Genomic DNA, 18,214 nt, shown 5'->3' with positions numbered 1-18,214 from the left:
TGTTGTGTTATTTTAGTTATTAAACTTGTGGATTTAGAATCTGGATAGGTATTGGACTTAATTTTGTTCAGATAGATGCTTTATGACATAATATGGGTTGTGCCTCAAAAAAAAAATGGTTAAATTTACTCAGTATAGTTATAAGATGGAAGCAATTAAAATAACCTGAATAAAAGTAGGACTTACCTTTTACTTGTTAATATTTCAGAATTGAACATTATCTAGGAAATTAATATCTTACAGTACAAATTTGGGAACTTAAGTTTGTATCTCACAGAACCTCAGGCTGGCTGTCAATATGACTTACAATATGACACAGTGTCAGAGAAGGTAACAAAAGCCCAGAAAGTCCGAAGTCCAGGTTCCTAGAGTCAGAGGCCTGGCACCACCCAACACCGGGTCCCTCAACACTGAGGGCCCTATAGTGAAGGGTGAAGGCACTTGGAATGAAGGAGGAGGTAACTTTGCATTCAGCTTACCCAGAACCTCAACACTGCTAAGCTGCCTGCATTTAGGAAAGTTAATGTCAGAGGTGCTGTAGTGTTTGGTCTATAGCACAGAAATGCTTTGTCAGTCTGTCATGGCAAGCATCAAGTTCAAATACTGAAACTTTCACCTGTGTAGGGCTGTTACCATCACTCAGTACCATGACCACAGAATTCATCTCCAACCTTAATAGTCTTGACAAAATGAAACATCAGTGGTGCAACTTTTGAAAATACTCACCTTGCTTTTGGCTGCATTTATGGAAATATCACATTTGAGTTCATATAAAGCAGGCCCTTTACAGAATATTTCTCAAGTGTCACGGACACAATATTTCAAGGACACTTCATTCAAAAAAACATTAAATAATCCCCTTGCCCTGCCAAAAAAATTAAAAACTTTTTACCTTGGTCAAGTTTCTGCCTCCCAAGAGCTTAATTTAACCACGTAGGGGAGAGAATGGGATATTGCCTTAAAGGGGGGAACCAACCTAGAAAACCGCATTAACATTGTGTTACAGTTTTGTTAAACATGTCCCAATTACATCTTAATCTGGTTCTAGTTTGTGGAGTTTGTGCAGGCTACTTGCCGCCAGCTACTCAGTTTAATGCCTAGAGCCCTAAGAAGAGGATAAAGAGGGTAAAGGAACTTGGAATAGCTAGTAGGGGTTGGAGGTGGGACCTGAACTCATCTTCCTGACTTTGAGGCCAGTTCTCTATCCTCTCTACCATGCCACATAGAAAGAATTTGGGAATAAATGAGAGATCTTGTGGAGGCAGGATTGACAAAATCTGGCACCTAAATGACACAAGGAGAAAGAAGAGGCAGACAACCTCAAGGGTACTAGGAGAGAACTACTAACCACAGGAGAGAACTTTAGAAGAGCCACAGGTTTAGGTAGGATATTTAGTTCTGCTTTTGTCATGTTAAGTATAAGATGCAAGTGGACATCTAAGGGATGAGGTTTAGCAGACAGGTGGTGGTAGGGGACTAGAGAGAGATTAGGGCTGCCATTCCAGAGTTAGAGCTGAAAGGGATTTAGATCAGTGGGTGTCAAATTCAAATAGAAATGGGAGGCTACCAAATCATACATGCAAAAATATATAGGTCACATAATGACTTAGAAAATAACAGATTAACATGTTTTTTGTATATTTTAAAAATATTTACCAAATATTTTAATTTTATCATATGCATTTAAAAACATTCTGTGAAAGGGTCTGAAAGATCTACCAGACTGCCAAGTATCTGACACCAAAAAGGTTAAGAATTCCTCCTCTTAGACCTGGGTAGTAAATGGGAATAAAGATTAATGGCACCATAGTTGGCAGGAATGACAGGATCAAAATACAGGTCTGTTAAAGCTGGAGCACTTAGGTGAAGCCTAGGATGTGACTAAAGGCAACAGAAAGGGAGAAGGGATGAAAGAGTGACTAATGAAGCAAACTGTTCCTCAGAGCCTGGAGCAAAGGAGAGGGCAGGTAAGAATATAAAGAGGTCTTGGAGTGTAGGAGAATGACAGGGACCTCTAAGTTGTTGATAAATACCTAGATATTCAGATCTATTTTTCAGTTGAGCCAGAGAATAACAGCCAGCCTGGAAACCACCTGGATCAGAGAATTTTATAACTGAAAGGGAGCTTATAACCCCCTTGGTTTTAGAGGTGAAGGGGAAGACCTAAAAAAGCTCGATGACTTGCCCAGCGACACAGCTAGTTTGGACAAAGCAGGGCTTAATACCAAAGAAGTCCTAAGATCTGAACTGGGGGGGAAGGATGGGGTGTTTAACCTGGAAGAGAGACAAAAGGAGTATGACCATCACTTCAAAATGGAAAACCGTGGATCATTACACCTGGCAAACTAGGATCCTTCTGCGGAAATTGTAGGAAGACCACTATGATGAAAGCCATTTAGGGTGAAGAGCTTGTCACTGGGTATTTTTTATGGAACCAGGCACTTAAAGGGAGTTTCATTGGTTGGAGTTGAACTAGTTGATATCTAGGATCCCCTTTAAATCAAGATTGTGTGTTGCCACAAAAGGCTATGTAAAATGTAGTTTAAGAATCCAAGCTTTGCTGTAATAGTGGACAACTTTTTTTAAACATAGATTTGGAAATAGTCTGTTAATGTCATATTTTACCCCAAAATTATTTTTAGCTTTTGGTCCCAGAAAGTTATCCACAATACACTCCATGTATGATCTTGGTCATCGATATACTATCTCCCAGATGCTTTTTGAGCCGTAATAGAAAATTAGATGAAGTGAATCTTTTGGCCTTACAATGGCAAAATTGTACTGACTAGCTTTCCATGTCATATTTTCTTCTGGTATTTTAAATATCCTTTGCAACTTTGAATAATAATAAGTTTAAATGCAATGTACATAACTAACTTTTTCAAGACAGTTCTCATGAATCTTTGTGGCCGGAGAAGGTGGTGGTAGTGGCTCTCATCCATAATTTTCTTGGCATAAGAAATGCCCCATCAGACAACGTATCAATGCCAATATCGAGCATCTCTGTGTACAGAGTCCCCAGGGTCACTGAAAATTTGTTACTTTCCTTGAATAACAAAATCTTTATGTGTCAGTGGTAGAACCTGAACTCACATCGTTCTGACTCTGAGGTCTACTCTCCATTCACTAAATCACACTGCCTTTCCCTCTTTAATAATCTGTAAGAATTGGGCTTATTCTGTCCTCACAGAAATTTAAGAGTGTGATATTGGCACTGGCATTGGCAGCCATCACAGTAAAAAGGATATTGCTATCCTAATAGCGCAGCATTTGCTCAAGAACTCCTATTTTTCCATTTTATTAAGATTGTTCAATAGCAGCTGAAGAATAATTTCATAAATTTTAAATATTCTAAATCACCCAAAGTATCTTGTTTGAAGTGTAGAGGAGGGCTACTTAGTAAAGTGCACTTTACTTCAGTCAGATCAAGTTACTAAGATTAATGCCATAAAAGGACTTTTAAAATACCATCTTTCTTTGTCGAGAAGTTGGGTTTGTAGACAATTGGTGAGAACATATCGCTGATAAGTAAATACACTTAAATTTGGAGTACGGGGTGGGGTGGGGACTTTTACAACCAGATTTAATTTCAGCTGTGCTTAAAAATAGAATCTTGTTTTCTCTTTCCAATAGATACAGTTTTTGTGGAATTTGTTGAATGTGTCTGGTCATTCTTTCCCCAAATAAACATGGAAACACAAATGGGGCAGTCATGGAGACTTGCTACTAACCGAGTCTCTTTTCTTTATAGCTACACAAGTTGAAAATATCCCCAGAAGACTTAAGATTTGGACAACTGGATTTTTCATGTAAAAAATACTCAGAAACTTCAGTTGTTGCCATTTCACCATGATTATATTTTCAAAATTACAAGGAATTCTGTACACGGCTAAAGTTCACTGCCCCTAAAAAACCATTAGTGAGGGAAATTGTTTCCCATTACAGCTCATCCTACCAAAAACTTTCAAACTAATCTGAAAGGGTTAGAAATGCCATTTCCCTACCATTCATATTAAATGTTGGGGATAATTTAAGCTGAGCAAGTACAAAAATGAGAATTAACTTTTTTTATATATCTAGTTTATAATTTTGAGTCATCTGGCCCAAAACATAACAAGCCTAATTAATTAATTTTTAATGCCACCTTTTTTGGTCCAGATATATAAATGAACTGAACACACCAAGAAAGAAACCTCATCTGAACATGCATGAAGAATATTCCCTCTTAAAATATATTAGTTATTGAATTGCACTTCTCTCCAATGGTGAATGTGCTTGGGGCCTATACAAGCAAGACAATATACACAAATTACACTTGTAAAAAGACTAGATTACAAAGCTGTCCTTGACCATTTAAATCTCATCTACATAAAACAGATCAGAAGTCACAGCAGGCTCTTCTAGAGAGATTTCTGACAGATCTCTCTCCAGGTTTTCCAGTTCCCTACGGACTTCCTGAACAAGATCTCCATCATCGTCCTGGTCCTCGGTAATGTCCCCAGGCAGCAAGCTGAACAGAAGGCCCTCATTTGCCATTGCCTGCTCTTTGTCTTCATGCCTCGTTTTATTGAAGGATAATTCACACACATACACCAAGCTGTGCCTAGAAAGCAAGCAGCTGAGTTTGGTCACAATGCCCCAGCGTGACTTTGGTTGAGCATTTCAGTGGAGACCAGCTCCCTGCTCGGAAGCAGCCTTGACTCTGTTAGACTGTTTCCAGAGCTCAAGCAAGACTGTCCAAATCATGAACACAATGGCCAAACCCTTTTGACCATGAAAATTCTGCAAGCATTTCCAAAAATATTTTTTCTTTCTCTATGCATGGAAAACTCCAAAGAGACTGATCTGAATGAGCAATTACATTTACTCAATCTCCCTACTGGTTCAATGACCCCAATTCCCAGTAGATGGGGTAGCTAATAGCTAACAAAGCACTTTTATGTGTGTTATCTCACTTGATGCTACCATAATTTTACTCCCATTTTACAGGTAAGGAAACTCAGTCTAAGAAAGGTTAAGTGACTTGCCAGAGTCCCACGGCTAGTAATTATTTGAGGCAGGATTTGAACTCGGGTCTTACAGATTCAAAGTCCAGTGTTGTATCCACCATGCCAATATCAGGATGATAGATCTACAACTTGAAGTGATCTTAGGAGCCATCAAGTCAAACCCTTCCATAAAAAGAAAAGGTCAAGTGCTTTCCCAAGGTCCCTCAGGCATTGTGTCAAACCTGGGATTTGAACCCAGGTTCTATGACTCCAGAACCAATGCTTTGGAAACAATACAATAAAAATGCTACCACCCTGCTTTGTGGTTTAACCTAATGTGTGCTTCTAATTGGGAAACATCTAAAGGACTGGTACCTTTAAGATAAAATAGACTTGTGCTGCTTGGCCCCAGTTAGGATCCATGGGATAGAGTTTTATCATCAGGGATAACTTTGTACTCATTCAAACATAATATTGCAAAGGGCTGTCATACAAAGAGGACTCGGACTCACTGGGTCCACCAAAGGCTGGATGACCACTTGTTAACACTGGAAAATGTATAGTTGGAAATTCTTGAACTCCTAAAAAGCTATGTTACCCAAAATTCCTTTCTATATTTCCTAGAATCCTTTTCCCTTTTCCTGTGTCCTCACATTTGTGTGATTGCTTTAAGTTTGCTGTGACTCCTCTCTTCTCTTGCAACCCCAGCTAATTTAGATACAAGTTTTATTTTAGTTATTATTAATACATCTTATAAATATAATACTTCAGTTATTGTATATTGATTTTAAAACCCACAAAAGGGAAAGGGGGTGATATAGTCTCCTTCCAACTTGCAGATTCTGAGACTTTGACGTGACCATAGTCATGCTTAGAACTAGATGGCAAGTGGTGGGAAATGTGTGCTGGAAACCGAAGGTTTCTGACCAAAAGAGAGGTTTTGGTTTTGTCTTGTTTTTGACAGAGAACTCACTCACCTGTGTGGCTGGCAGATTAAACCAGTGGCACACGGGCACCGGTCTAGTGCCCCGTCAGGCTCCAGCTCCCATGTGATGAGATCCAGTAGTCTATTGGAAGGGTCGTGGCAGAGTTCTCCCTCCCCTGGCAGTGGTGTGCACACAGGAAAGAGAAGCCCTGCAAGAAGTCAGCAAAATCCTTATTGAAATCTTCTCTGAACTGCAGAAGAAATACGATGTAGCCTTGCCTTTGAGTGTATCCAATGGCTCAGAAAAAGATCCACTCTCACGATTTCCACTTTCTTACCTCCCACTCCCACTGTGGAGGAGGAGATGATGTCCCTTTAGAGCCCTCTGCACACTGGCTTCCAACCTCATCCCTCAAGTGAGACTGCCCTGTCCCAGGTCACCCAACTTGGAATCTCCCCTCCTGGAGGGCAGGAGCTATCCTGCATGTGGTATTCCGCTTCGCTCATGCTAAGTGTTTGAATACTCTTCCCTCCCTCATCTCTTAATTGCCAATCCAATCCCATTTCCCGATTCCTTTTCTTGACCTGTACAACTCTCCTCCTGGACTTGGGGACTCTTTCCTCCCTGGCTTTTTCTCTTTGAACCCGTCTGATTATTTCTTACGTTCCTTTGATCATCATCCCTGTCCCGGCTCTTACACATGGAGATATCCTCAGGGTTCTTTTCTCTGGATCGCCTAAGCTCCCATGGTTTCAAGGGTCCCATCTTGCAGTGGAATATGCCATAGTCACTCCAGACAACATCCCTCTAACCTGACCTCTTCCAGTTCTGTTCAGAGCATCATCACTCACTCGTGTTCCCAACTTGAGTCACCTTGGACTCCTTCATTCTCAGGTCCAGTCACCAAGTCTCAGTGCTTTCACACCCACAGCATGTCTCACTCACATCTTTCCCCTTTGCTCCATGGCAGTCCCTCATTACATCTCACACGGACTCCTGCAGTAGCCTCATTGGTCTCCCCGCCTCCCATCTCTCCCCTCTCTGAGCCATCTTCTACACAATAGCCAAGCTGATATTTCTAAAGGACATGTCACTCCTCCGCTTAAGAACTGCACCAATGGTTCCTGCTTGCCATTAAGATAAAATACAGGGGAGCAATGAGGTGGCTCAGTAGATGGAGAGCCAGATCTAGAGACAGGAAGTCCTGGGTTCAAATTTGGCCTTGGATCCTCCTTCCTGTGTGACCCTGGGCAAGTAACTTGAACCCTTACTAGCCCTTACCTCTCTTCTGCCTTGGAACCAATATACAGTATTGTTTCTAAGATGGAAGGCAAGGGTTTAAAAAACTAGGTAATATTAACCTTTTACTTTTATTTTTTTTACTTTTTTTTACTTTTATTTTATTTTTTTATATAAAATACAAAATCTTTGACTTTTCAGTGCTTTATGATATGGCTCCAGCCTACCTTTCAGGCTTTTAACACCTTATTCTCTTTCACTCTACATTCAAGCCAAATTGGCCTGTGTCTGGTTTCTGGAATACGACATTGGATTCTCATCTATGCCACCCCCCTTGTTTCCTTCAAAGCTCAGCTTGGATGATACCTCCCATAGGAAACCTATTGTTCTCTCCTTGCTCCTCCAGGCTGCTGAAGATGGGGGTGAAGAGGATTTGGCTCCTAAAGGAACTGTCCTTTCTATCTGGATAGTAAACTAGAGATTTGGAGGATTACTGGGGCAGGAAAGAATTAATGCATCAAGCCATCTTCCTTTGAGGATGCCACTGGAATCTTTGTTTCTCAACCTCTGACCGTCCCTTACACACACACACACACACACACACACACACACACACACACACACACACACACACACAGGAATTGCCTTGGTTTGACACCGCAGGATAATGGGTGGAAATTGCCAAGAGGTAGATCTCAAAATAAAAAAAGACACTTCCTAAAAATCAGAGGGGTCCAAAATGGACCACTTCAGAGAGTAGTGGGTCCCCCCTCATGGGCACCAGAGAGATGACGTAGAAGGGGTTCCTTAATACCCTTGAGTTAACCAGATTCCCCTAGACGTCTCTTTTACCTCTTTTTGGCTAAGAGAAAAGTCTAAGGGTGGGAAAGCTAGAGGGAAAGGATATGATAACTTCAATTATTTGAAGGGGTTTCACCTGGAAATGGGATCTAGTTGGCTCTGCTTGGACCCAGAGGTCAGAATTGGAACCAATCCCTCAAGAAAAACTTCCTAACAATCAGTGCTCTCCCCAAATGGGATGGAAAATCTCAGTCCTTCACTAAAATGCTTTAAGGACAACCAGAGGTATTGTAGAGGATTCTGGCTCAGGTGGAAGTTGGACTGGATGCCATCTATGATCCTTCGGAACTCTGAGAGTCTGCGATACTGGGAATCAGAGTCTTGCCTCCTTCATCCATCTACTTGACCCAATCTTATTGAAATAGGCTTCTCCAGCCTACAGAGAACAGCTCAAGGTGCTGAACAGGGGAGGCCACCTACCTTTCTGAAAAGCACAGCACAGGCCAGGCTGGCAGCCCTGCTGGTTGTCACAGATGGTCCCATTGCTACCCTTTGAAGCAGCTTTTACACAATGACCCCAGACACAGAGCTGGTCCCCACAGCATTCGCTATCTCTTGAGCAGAGCTTGAGAAAGGGGACAAAAAAAAAACATGAAATGAGAGCCCTCAGAACTAGAGGTTAAGTCAGGACAAGCTCAGGGGGGCAGCTGGGTGGCTCAGTGGATAGAGTCAGGTCTGGATATGGGAGGTCCTGGGTTCAAATTTGACCTCAGTCATTTCTGAGCTGTGTGACCCTGGGCAACTCACTTGACCCCCATTGCCTAGCCCTTACCACTCTTCTGCCTTGGAACCAATACACAGTATTGATTCTAAGGAGGAAGGTCAGGGTTTTAAAAAAGACAGAGTTCAGGAGACTGAGTGGGGCTCAGTGGGTTAGTGGTCATGTCACTCACCACCAGTGAACAGTAGGTTCAGATGGGGAGAGGCACACATTAGAAAAACCTAATGCATACAATTTGGATTTTGCAAAGTAGCTTAACGAGGAGCTGACTGATGATTGATTCATGCTGCAAAATGATTCCATACGTGGCTCTTTTAATAGCAAACTCAGCTTCTACAATTTAACTTGGAGATTTGGGTAGCATCAAAAGAACCATGAATTTTAATTCCATATTTGGACTCTGTTCTTAATTACATGATGCTAGAAAAGGCATCCTCCCCTCCCCTCCCTTTTTTGTCAGTTGCCTCATTTGTAAAATGGAGATAAATAGTATTTTTATTACCTGTCCCACAGGGCTAATTTGAGGCACGTGTGCTATACAAAGGGAGGTACACAATAGTCAGTGAATCCTAAAACTGTAACTACTGGTGTGAGGATTCACTGTTTGATAAAAACTTTGTGAAATACTGAAATTCAGTCTGGCAGAAATTGAGTTTAGACCAAGATTTCATACCATATTTCACAACAAGCTCCAAAGGGATAGATAGATGGCCTCAATATCAAAAACAAACAAAATAGAGAAACAAGGAAAAAAATTCTCTTCTGTGACTCTAGACAGGGGAAGAATTCTTGATCAGTCAAAGATAGAAAAGATCATAAAAGATATAATAGTCCATTTTTATTAAATAATGGTAAAGTGTTTTTGAACAAATAAAAGCAATACAATTTAAAATGAGAAGAAAAGCAGTTAATTAGGGGGAAAAATCTTTTTTATCAGGTTTCCTCAGTAAAGCTCTCCTTTCCAAATGATAGAAGGAAACGATTCAAATATTTAAAAATGTCAGTCATTTCCCAATATATAAATTGTGAAAGGATATAAAAGGATAGCTCTCAAAAGAAAAAAAATTCAAACTCTCAAAAGTTGCATTAAAAATATTCTCCAAATCATAAGTAATTGGAAAGATGCACAGATCCTACCTTGTACCTATCAGATTAGCAAAGGTGACAAAAGGGATAATAACAATTTTTGGAAGGATTGTAAGAATATAGGCTAATAAATGCACTGGTGGTGGAACTGTGAATTAGTCCAATCATTTTGGAAAGTAATTTGGAACATTGCCACCAAAGTCATTAAGCTGTGCATACCCACTGACCCAGCATTATAGGTAGGTCTATACCCCAAAGAAATCAAAGAAAGAAAAAAAGGCCCAAATTTACAAAAATATTTATCGCATTTTTTTTTTGTTTGTAAGAAATACCTGCAAACAAAGGAGGTACTCATCAATCAGGGAGTGATTGAACAAATTACGGTGTATCAGTATAATGGAATATGTAAGAAACAATAAAAATTTTCAGAAAAAAAAGATACGGACTGAAGTGAAAATCAGAACAATCTGTCCCCATAACAACAGTACTATAAAACAATTTTGAAAAAGTAGGCAATTCTAATCAATGCAATGACCAATTCAAGCTCCCTATCTCTTGACAACGAGATGTTGGACTCACAGTTCCAAATGATGTATACTTTTTTGGACCTGTAAGACATGTGGACTTGTTTTGCTAAACTGTTCATATTAAAAAGAATTGCAGGGGCATCTAGGTGGCTAAATGGATAGAGCACCAGGTCTAGAACAGGAGGATCCTAGCTTCAAATCTTGTAACCCTGGGCAAGTAACTTAACCACAATTGTGTAGCTCTTGCTACTCTTCTATCATAGAATTGATACTAAGACAGAATGTAAAGATTAAAAAAAAAGAATTGCATTCTTTATGGGAGGAATGGGACACGTAAGGAGATTCAAGAGTTGGGGAGGTAGTGATAATGTTGCCCCAAAAAGAAACAAAGAAAGAAAGATTGTAGTTTTTAAAATGCACAGAAAAGAACAGATGGAAGCTCAAAAGGAACACTGACAAATAGGATAGTTATGAAAGTAACATGCTAAATTTATTATATAAATTTTATAAAAGCAAACTGTACATAATAAAGATTATTTCTCCTTCATATATGGATTGTTGGAGGGTTTGGGGTGATATTTCTTAATTTTGGGGGGTGATATTTCTTAAATTCAGAATAATATATTTTTTTTTGTTAAAGAAATGAGAATTATTGTTTTGGAGATTCTTATTTCTCAGGCAGGTCTAGTGTGTAGATGAGGGTATTTTGTCACTATTTTCTGGGCAAACAGCTGATTACTCTCCATATATCTAAGTGCCCTACAGGGGCATTTTTTTTTTTACAAGAACCCCCTGTCTCCAGCCCAAGTTGGCGGCTAAAGATTTAGGTATCATATATCACACCTGTAATCTGTCTGGGAGGCAGAGATGCTATTGATCCTTCCTACCCTCATATGCTAGTCAGGAAAGAATCTGTACTCCTGGAAATAGCCAGGATTGGATTTAGAGCTTTCTCTGCAGAGCAATTTCTCCCTCCCTCCTCCTTCTGATAAGTTCCCCAAATGGATTATATTATCTTTGGTATTTCCAAGAATATGTGGACATTTCCCAGTGTACATTGGATTTTGGAACTCTGGCATTTTCCTATGGATTGAATGCCAAAATGCCAAAGGGGACTAGTAGCAATGTCAGATTTTGAGGCATCGACAAAGAAGCTTCTAAGAGGACAATACTAAAGGAACAGGGGACAGGTAGGTGGCTCAGTGGATTGAAAGCCAAGTCTAGAGACAAAAGGTCCTGGGTCCAAATTTGACTTCAGATACTTTCTAGCTATTTGATCCTGGACAAGTCACATAATCTCAATTGCCTAGACCTTAACACTTGTCTGCCTTGGAATTGATATTTAATACTGATTTTAAGACAGAAGATAAAAAAGTTTAAAAAGAAAGACTAGCGGAATATCATGTTAGACCTTCACAGAGGTTGGTTACTTACAGTTTGTTGGCTTTTGCAGAGTTCACAAGTATATTCAAAACTGGAAAACTGGCAATATTTCCCTGTTCCACAGTCCTCATCAATGATACATTCCTAGAGGGGGAAATATTATGTCATTGAACAAAATGGCTGTTTTTCATTGATTTTTAGCAATTATCTATACATTCACTATTCCCATTTCAGACTCACAACAAAGCTGTGAGGCAGGTGCTACTATTATTCCAATTTCACAGATTTGGAAAACTGAGGCTGAAGTAACCTTTCCAATTTTTCAAAGCTGATGGTGTCAGAGATGGGATTTGAGCACAACTCCTCCAGACTTCAAGTCTAGCATTTCCCTCTTTACCTTGTGATTAAAAGTATCAATCTCTTTGAAAAATCTAAAATAGTACAATATAGTAAAAATAATTACTATTACTTGCTAATTAGTAATTGGATGCAGACTATAAATATCTATCAGTCCCACTCAAAATAACAACTTCATTTGATCCAATTCTAAGCCTTATTAAGCACCTACTGTGTGTAGAGCCCTGGGCTACATGCTTGGGAACATATCAAATTTAGCCAAAACAGTCTGCTCTCTGCTCCCAGAGATGTTTTCTTGGGTTTAGTTTTCAACTAAATTGTCACTTCTGCATAGCCATGACTTGTGTCTCTTCCCCAACATAGGTCTTGGTATTTAAAAAGTGTTTATGGAATTGAGTTTAAATTGAGCTTCAAAAACAGAGGGACAACTTCAAGATGACTGTTTTGCTTCTTTGGAGATCATGGTGTTTGTTGTTTTTTTAAAAATAGTAATTGCTCTTTGCTTCCCTTCTAATTGAGCAATCAAACATTTATTAGATTTTTTTTATTCTTTCAATTATTTATGTTGTGTAGGCCATAAATTCTGCTTTCACAATTTTTATTTCTATTTAGACCATTCAGGAATTCTGTGATGCCATGATCTCTCTTCTTTTTAACCTTTCTTTTTCTATTACAAATAGAAACAATTCTTAACAATTGTTTTCTGTCGTTTTGAGATCCATATTCTTTCCTTCCTTCCCTACCCCTCTTCCCTGAGACTTTAAATAATTTGCTATAGGTTAGACCAATGCTGTTATGCATTACATATTTCCATATTTCTCATATCTTGAAGGAAGACACATGCAGTATTACACATATAAGAAAACTCATGAAGGAAACATAATGAAAAGTGGTATGCTTTGAACTGCAATTGGACTCAAAACAGTTTCTTCTATGGCTGTGGATAGCATTTTTCATCATGTGTCCCTTTGGGTTTTCTTGAATCCTTGCATTTATGAAACTAGTTTAGTTTTTCATAGTTGATCACTGTATAATATTTTTGTTACTGTATACAATGTTTTCCTGGTTCTGCTTTGCATCAGTTCATATAAGTCTTTCCAGGGTTTTATGAAATCATTTTGTTCATCATTTCTCATGGCACAATAGTATCTACTGAACCCAGATTCCACAACTTGTTTAGCCAATCCCCAAATGATGGACATCCCCTCAATTTCTAATTTTTTTGCCACTACAAAAAGAATTTAGGTAGATAGATAGACAGACACATATACATTATATATGTGTGTGTGTGTGTGTGTTCTTTCTCTTTGATCTCTGAGATACAGACATAATAGTGGTTTTGGAGGCAGCTGGGTGGCTCAGTGGAATGAGAGTCAGACCCAGAGATGGGAGGTCCTGGGTTCAAACCTGACCTCACACTTCCTAGCTGTGTGACCCTGGACAAGTCACTTAACCCCCATTGCCTAGCCCTTACCACTCTTCTGCCTTAGAACCAGAACCCAGTATTGATTCTTAGATGGAAGGTGAGGGTTTAAAAAAATAGTGGTTTTTCTGGGTCAATGGGTATGCATAATTTTATGGTCTTTTTAGGATGATTCCAGATTATTCTCCAGAGTGGTTATATGAGTTCACAGAGTTCCATGATCTCTTGGGAATCCATAGATTCCTCTGCTTCTTCAAATGTTGATTCATTTTCCTCTATCTTGTACTGATTAGTCATAACTGTCTGGACTCTCTTAGCTGATCTGGAGATCCTATTCCTTTCTGTTTTTAGTTTTTTCCCCCATTGGTTTATATGCTTATGTTCAATATCTTTACATTTTTCTCTTCATGAGGAAATTCCAGTCTTTGGCAATTTCAGTCCTTCCCCTTTATTTCATCCCATTGTATACTTTCTGATTTTGATGGCAGTTTCTCTGAGATTTAGACCTCAAATCCATCCAAGTCTCCTCCATATTGGGCAAATCAGGTTTCACTGCCCTCTGTCCTTGCCCCAAATGACTTCTAGGGGAACAGAACTGATGCCAGGGGCATCGAGATGACTCAATGGATAAAGAGCCAGACCTAGAGATAGGAAGTCCTGGGTTCAAATCTGGTCTCAGATACTTCTTAGTTGTAAGACCCTTAAGACAGACTATCCCAACTGACTGGCCCTTTCCACTCTTCTGCCTTAGAATGATACTTAATATCAATTCTAACATGGAAGTAAGTATTTTTTAAAAACTGGCTCCAGCTGGATACTGGACTCTTTCCCATAAGTTCAGTGGATTGCCAATCACATACAAAGCCAACCTTAGTTTCCTCAGATCTCTACTACAGCACTGAGTGCTGCCATCTTGCTATGCCAGACAGAACAAGTTTCTGCCTTTTTGTTTTCCATATTACTCAGAGAGCAGTAATCCTCTGCAAGTCTGTGAATCAACTTTTTCATCCCTGCCCTTGTGGTGGGTAGCAATGGAAGGAGTGCTGAGTGAGCTTGTTAGGAATTTGAGGATTAGCTTTCTCAGCTATTAGTTCATGGGGTTTTTACCCCATTTGGGTTCTTGGTGACCTAGACTATGGAGACAGCTAAAATGGCTTTATCTCAAATATCATTTCTATTTTGGAGAGGTGTGAGGATAGGAGGGAATGTATAGTCTTCCATCTTATCAATCACATCTAGTAATATTATGTGATCAACCATGGGGAGACATTAAAAGATCTTGAACAAAGTGGCAACACTACACTACCATGCGTATAAAAGATGTGTTTGGGTGTGGAAAGAGAAGAAAGAAACAGAGGCAAGGGGTGGGTGCAAGGGATGTTTTCAAGATGGAATTGACAGAAAATTGTCATTGATAACATGAGGGGAAGAGATACGAAAAAGGGGAGAATATTGCCGGTAGCTCATGGGATAGTCATTTATTCTGGAAATGGGGAGGAGGATGATTCCCCACTTCATCAAGAGCATCCAATACCATAGCCAGCAGAGGGTCCAGTCTTTCTTTGAGGTCTCCAAAATCTTCATTCATGGATCAACTTGTACCCTGAAGATCCAACAATGTACTCCTAGTCCATCTCATCTTAAAGGTCCAATGAATAGTTTCTCAACTACATCTAGATGTCAGAAGAACCAAGACACTGATGGCAAAGATCGTGGCATCTGGATTTTTACACTGCATCTAATTTTCCCCCCAAAAGCTATTCTCCATGCAGAACCACAGAATGTTAAGGAAGAGCCCTTGGGGGATCTCTAGGCTGATTCCAACAAATTGCAGATGAAACTAGTCCATCAAGGAGCACTAACCTACTTATGTTACATAACACTATACAATACACATAACACTACTTATGGTCACCCAAAAGTTAATGGCAGATCAGGTCTAAAACCCAGTTTTCAACTCTTCCCACCCCTCACTCCACACAGTCAAAAGCTTATAGGCTTGTTTCCTTTATCACACACACACACCCTAAACTAGTAACACATACTCTGAGGATTACTTTTAATACACTGAGCAGATGGATTTAATTTTGAAACTTATTAGTTCCAGCTCTCACAGAGAGGACTCACAGGAAGAGTGAGTCCTTGCTGAGGAGAGAGCATAAAGAGAATGAATATTGAGAGAGAGGAAGGAAGAATGTGGGAAAAGAATAAGGAGAGAGAGAGACAGAGACAGAGAGACAGAGAGACAGAGAGATAGAGACAGAGACAGAGACAGAGAGATAGAGACAGAGAGACAGAGATAGAGACAGAGACAGAGACAGAGACAGAGACAGAGAGACAGAGAGATTGAAGATACTGCAGAGCCCCTTGGGCCAAATCTCTCAGTAACAATTCTTTTACAAAGTCATTCTGGTTCCCTCCCCAAACCAGGCACCATTCCAGAAGCTCCAGTCCTTCTGCCCAATTCCAGGACCAAGGTAGATAGTGGTCACTGTCACAGATGGTGTGCAAGGCAGGTAGTCAAGCTAAGAGCCTGGGACAGATGATCACTCTCATTTTTTTCCATCCCCCAGTCCCTTGGAAAATATTGTCTCTTGTTCTGGGAAATGGTGGAGTCTGCCTTCTGGTTGAAAATATAATAATAGCAATAATTACATCTGCCATTTATATGGCATCTTGAGATTTTCAAAGGTCCTTACTTATATTATCTCATTAAATACTCATAATAACCCCTTGAAAATTATTCCAAAGGGTATTTTTATCCCCACTTTACAGATGAGAAAAGTAAGGCTCAGAGAAGTTACACAATTTGTTTATCCTGGCTAGTGAGTGGAAGACAGTATTTTAACTTGGGTCTGTCCTGATTCCAGCTTTAGCACCATCTACACTGAAAAGAAAGGAAAATGAAAAGGAGGGAAAATGAGGATGAAGGTGGGAGGAGGGAGAAGAAAGCCATAGTTTTTGCCAACAAGACAATATGAGGAAGTTGGACCACATGTTCCTAGAGTTCGCTTCTGTTGAGGGGAAGAGGGATTTGGGGAATTTCTCAGTGCTGATGTAAAGTAGGAATGAGGGGACCTAGAAACTGATTACAAGCACACCTCCTTCTTCTTCCACAATAAATCTCAAATCTGGCCCCTTTTCTGTACTCACACAATACCCATCTTGGCCAGGGCCCCTATCACCTCTGCCTAGATTATTGAAACAGCCTCTTCAATGATGTTTCTGCCTCAAGTCTTTCCCCATCCCATTTCATCCTATACACTGCTACAAAATAATTTCCCTTAAATCCAGATCTGGCCACATGAATCAAGAAACTCCATTGGCTTCCTATGGCCTCTAGGATAAAATTAAAATGTTTTTGCTTAGCTCTTAAAGCCCTATATAACCAAACCCCAAACTATCTTCCCAGTCTCACTGGACACGACTATACCACTTGTACTCTGCAATCTATTCAAATTGACCTCCTCTGTGTTTCTTGTACAAGGAACTCCATCTCTCATCTCTTTCCTTTTCTATTAGCCATACCTCATGCCTGGAATTTACCTTCACTCCACTGGCTTTTCACCTCTGCTTCACAGAGTCCTTCTCTTCCTTTAAGATGGAATTCATTAGCATCATCTTCCTTTTTTAAACCCTTACCTTCTGTCTTAGAATCAGTACTAAGTACTAATTCCAAGGCAGAAGAGCAGTAAGGGCGAGGCAATGGGGGTTAAATGGCTTGCCCAGAGTTATATAGCTAGGAAGGATCTGATGCCTCATTTGAACCCAAGTCCCAGCATCATCTTTTCAATGAAGCTTTTCCTGATCCTCACAACTCCTAGCATCCTCATTCTGAAACTACTTTATAGTCAGTGACTCCATCTGCATTTGTATTTACTTTTCTGCCATACATATTTCTATATGTACTTGTTGTCTGCTTCATTGGAACATAAGCTTTTTGTGAGTAGGAATTGCTTCCTTTTTTGTACTAGTATCCCAAGAGACTGGCACAATGCCTGGAACATAGTAGGTGCTTAACAAAATATTTTTGATTGTGTGTGCATGTATGTGCAGAGAGGAAGGAAAGGAAAGGAAAGGAAAGGAAAGGAAAGGAAAGGAAAGGAAAGGAAAGGAAAGGAAAGGAAAGGAAAGGAAAGGAAAGGAAAGGAAAGGAAAGGAAAGGAAAGGAAAGGAAAGGAAAGGAAAGGAAAGGAAAGGAAAGGAAAGGAAAGGAAAGGAAAGGAAAGGAAAGGAAAGGAAAGGAGAGGAAAGGAAAGGAGAGGAAAGGAAAGGAGAGGAAAGGAGAGGAAAGGAGAGGAAAGGAGAGGAAAAGAAAGGAGGAAAGGAAATGAAAGGAAAGGGGGAAAGAAGGAAGGAATGAGGAAAGAAAGAAAGAAAGAAAGAAAGAAAGAAAGAAAGAAAGAAAGAAAGAAAGAAAGAAAGAAAGAAAGAAAGAAAGAAAGAAAGAAAGAAAGAAAGAAAGAAAGAAAGAAAGAAAGAAAGAAAGAGAGAAAGAAAGAGAGAAAGAAAGAGAGAAAGAAAGAAAGAAAAAGAAAGGTATATGGGCCTGGAAGAGCTCTTATGTCTTTGCCAAATGAGAACCAGCCTTCTGGGAAGGAGAGAGATGCCCCCTGCCCCTCTGGCCCCTACGGGAACAGAAGCTGCTTGGGTAATCTTTGCATTGTCTGCCATGGGGCTCCCTACTCCTCACCCCCAATCCC

General features: G+C 39.9%; 1 protein-coding gene across 2 annotated transcripts in view; it reads right to left on the bottom strand.

The window, feature by feature from the left end:
* Positions 1-3,836: 3,836 nt before the first annotated feature.
* DKK3 (dickkopf WNT signaling pathway inhibitor 3) overlaps positions 3,837-18,214 on the bottom strand; it is a 65,979-nt gene continuing 51,601 nt past the window's right edge. For both annotated transcript variants that reach the window (XM_056802080.1, XM_056802079.1), the window contains exons 5-8: positions 11,783-11,875; positions 8,435-8,579; positions 5,966-6,122; positions 3,837-4,603 (exon numbers count right to left, since the gene is read on the bottom strand). In XM_056802080.1, coding sequence (XP_056658058.1) covers positions 4,354-4,603; positions 5,966-6,122; positions 8,435-8,579; positions 11,783-11,875 — 645 coding nt within the window. In that variant the 3' untranslated portion in view covers positions 3,837-4,353. The remainder of the gene's footprint in view (positions 4,604-5,965; positions 6,123-8,434; positions 8,580-11,782; positions 11,876-18,214) is intronic.

The sequence above is a fragment of the Monodelphis domestica genome, chromosome 6, assembly GCF_027887165.1.
Source record: "Monodelphis domestica isolate mMonDom1 chromosome 6, mMonDom1.pri, whole genome shotgun sequence".
Classification (NCBI taxonomy): Eukaryota; Metazoa; Chordata; class Mammalia; order Didelphimorphia; family Didelphidae; genus Monodelphis; species Monodelphis domestica.
Note: the sequence above shows the minus strand (reverse complement) of the source record. Positions and strands in the feature narration are given on the sequence as shown.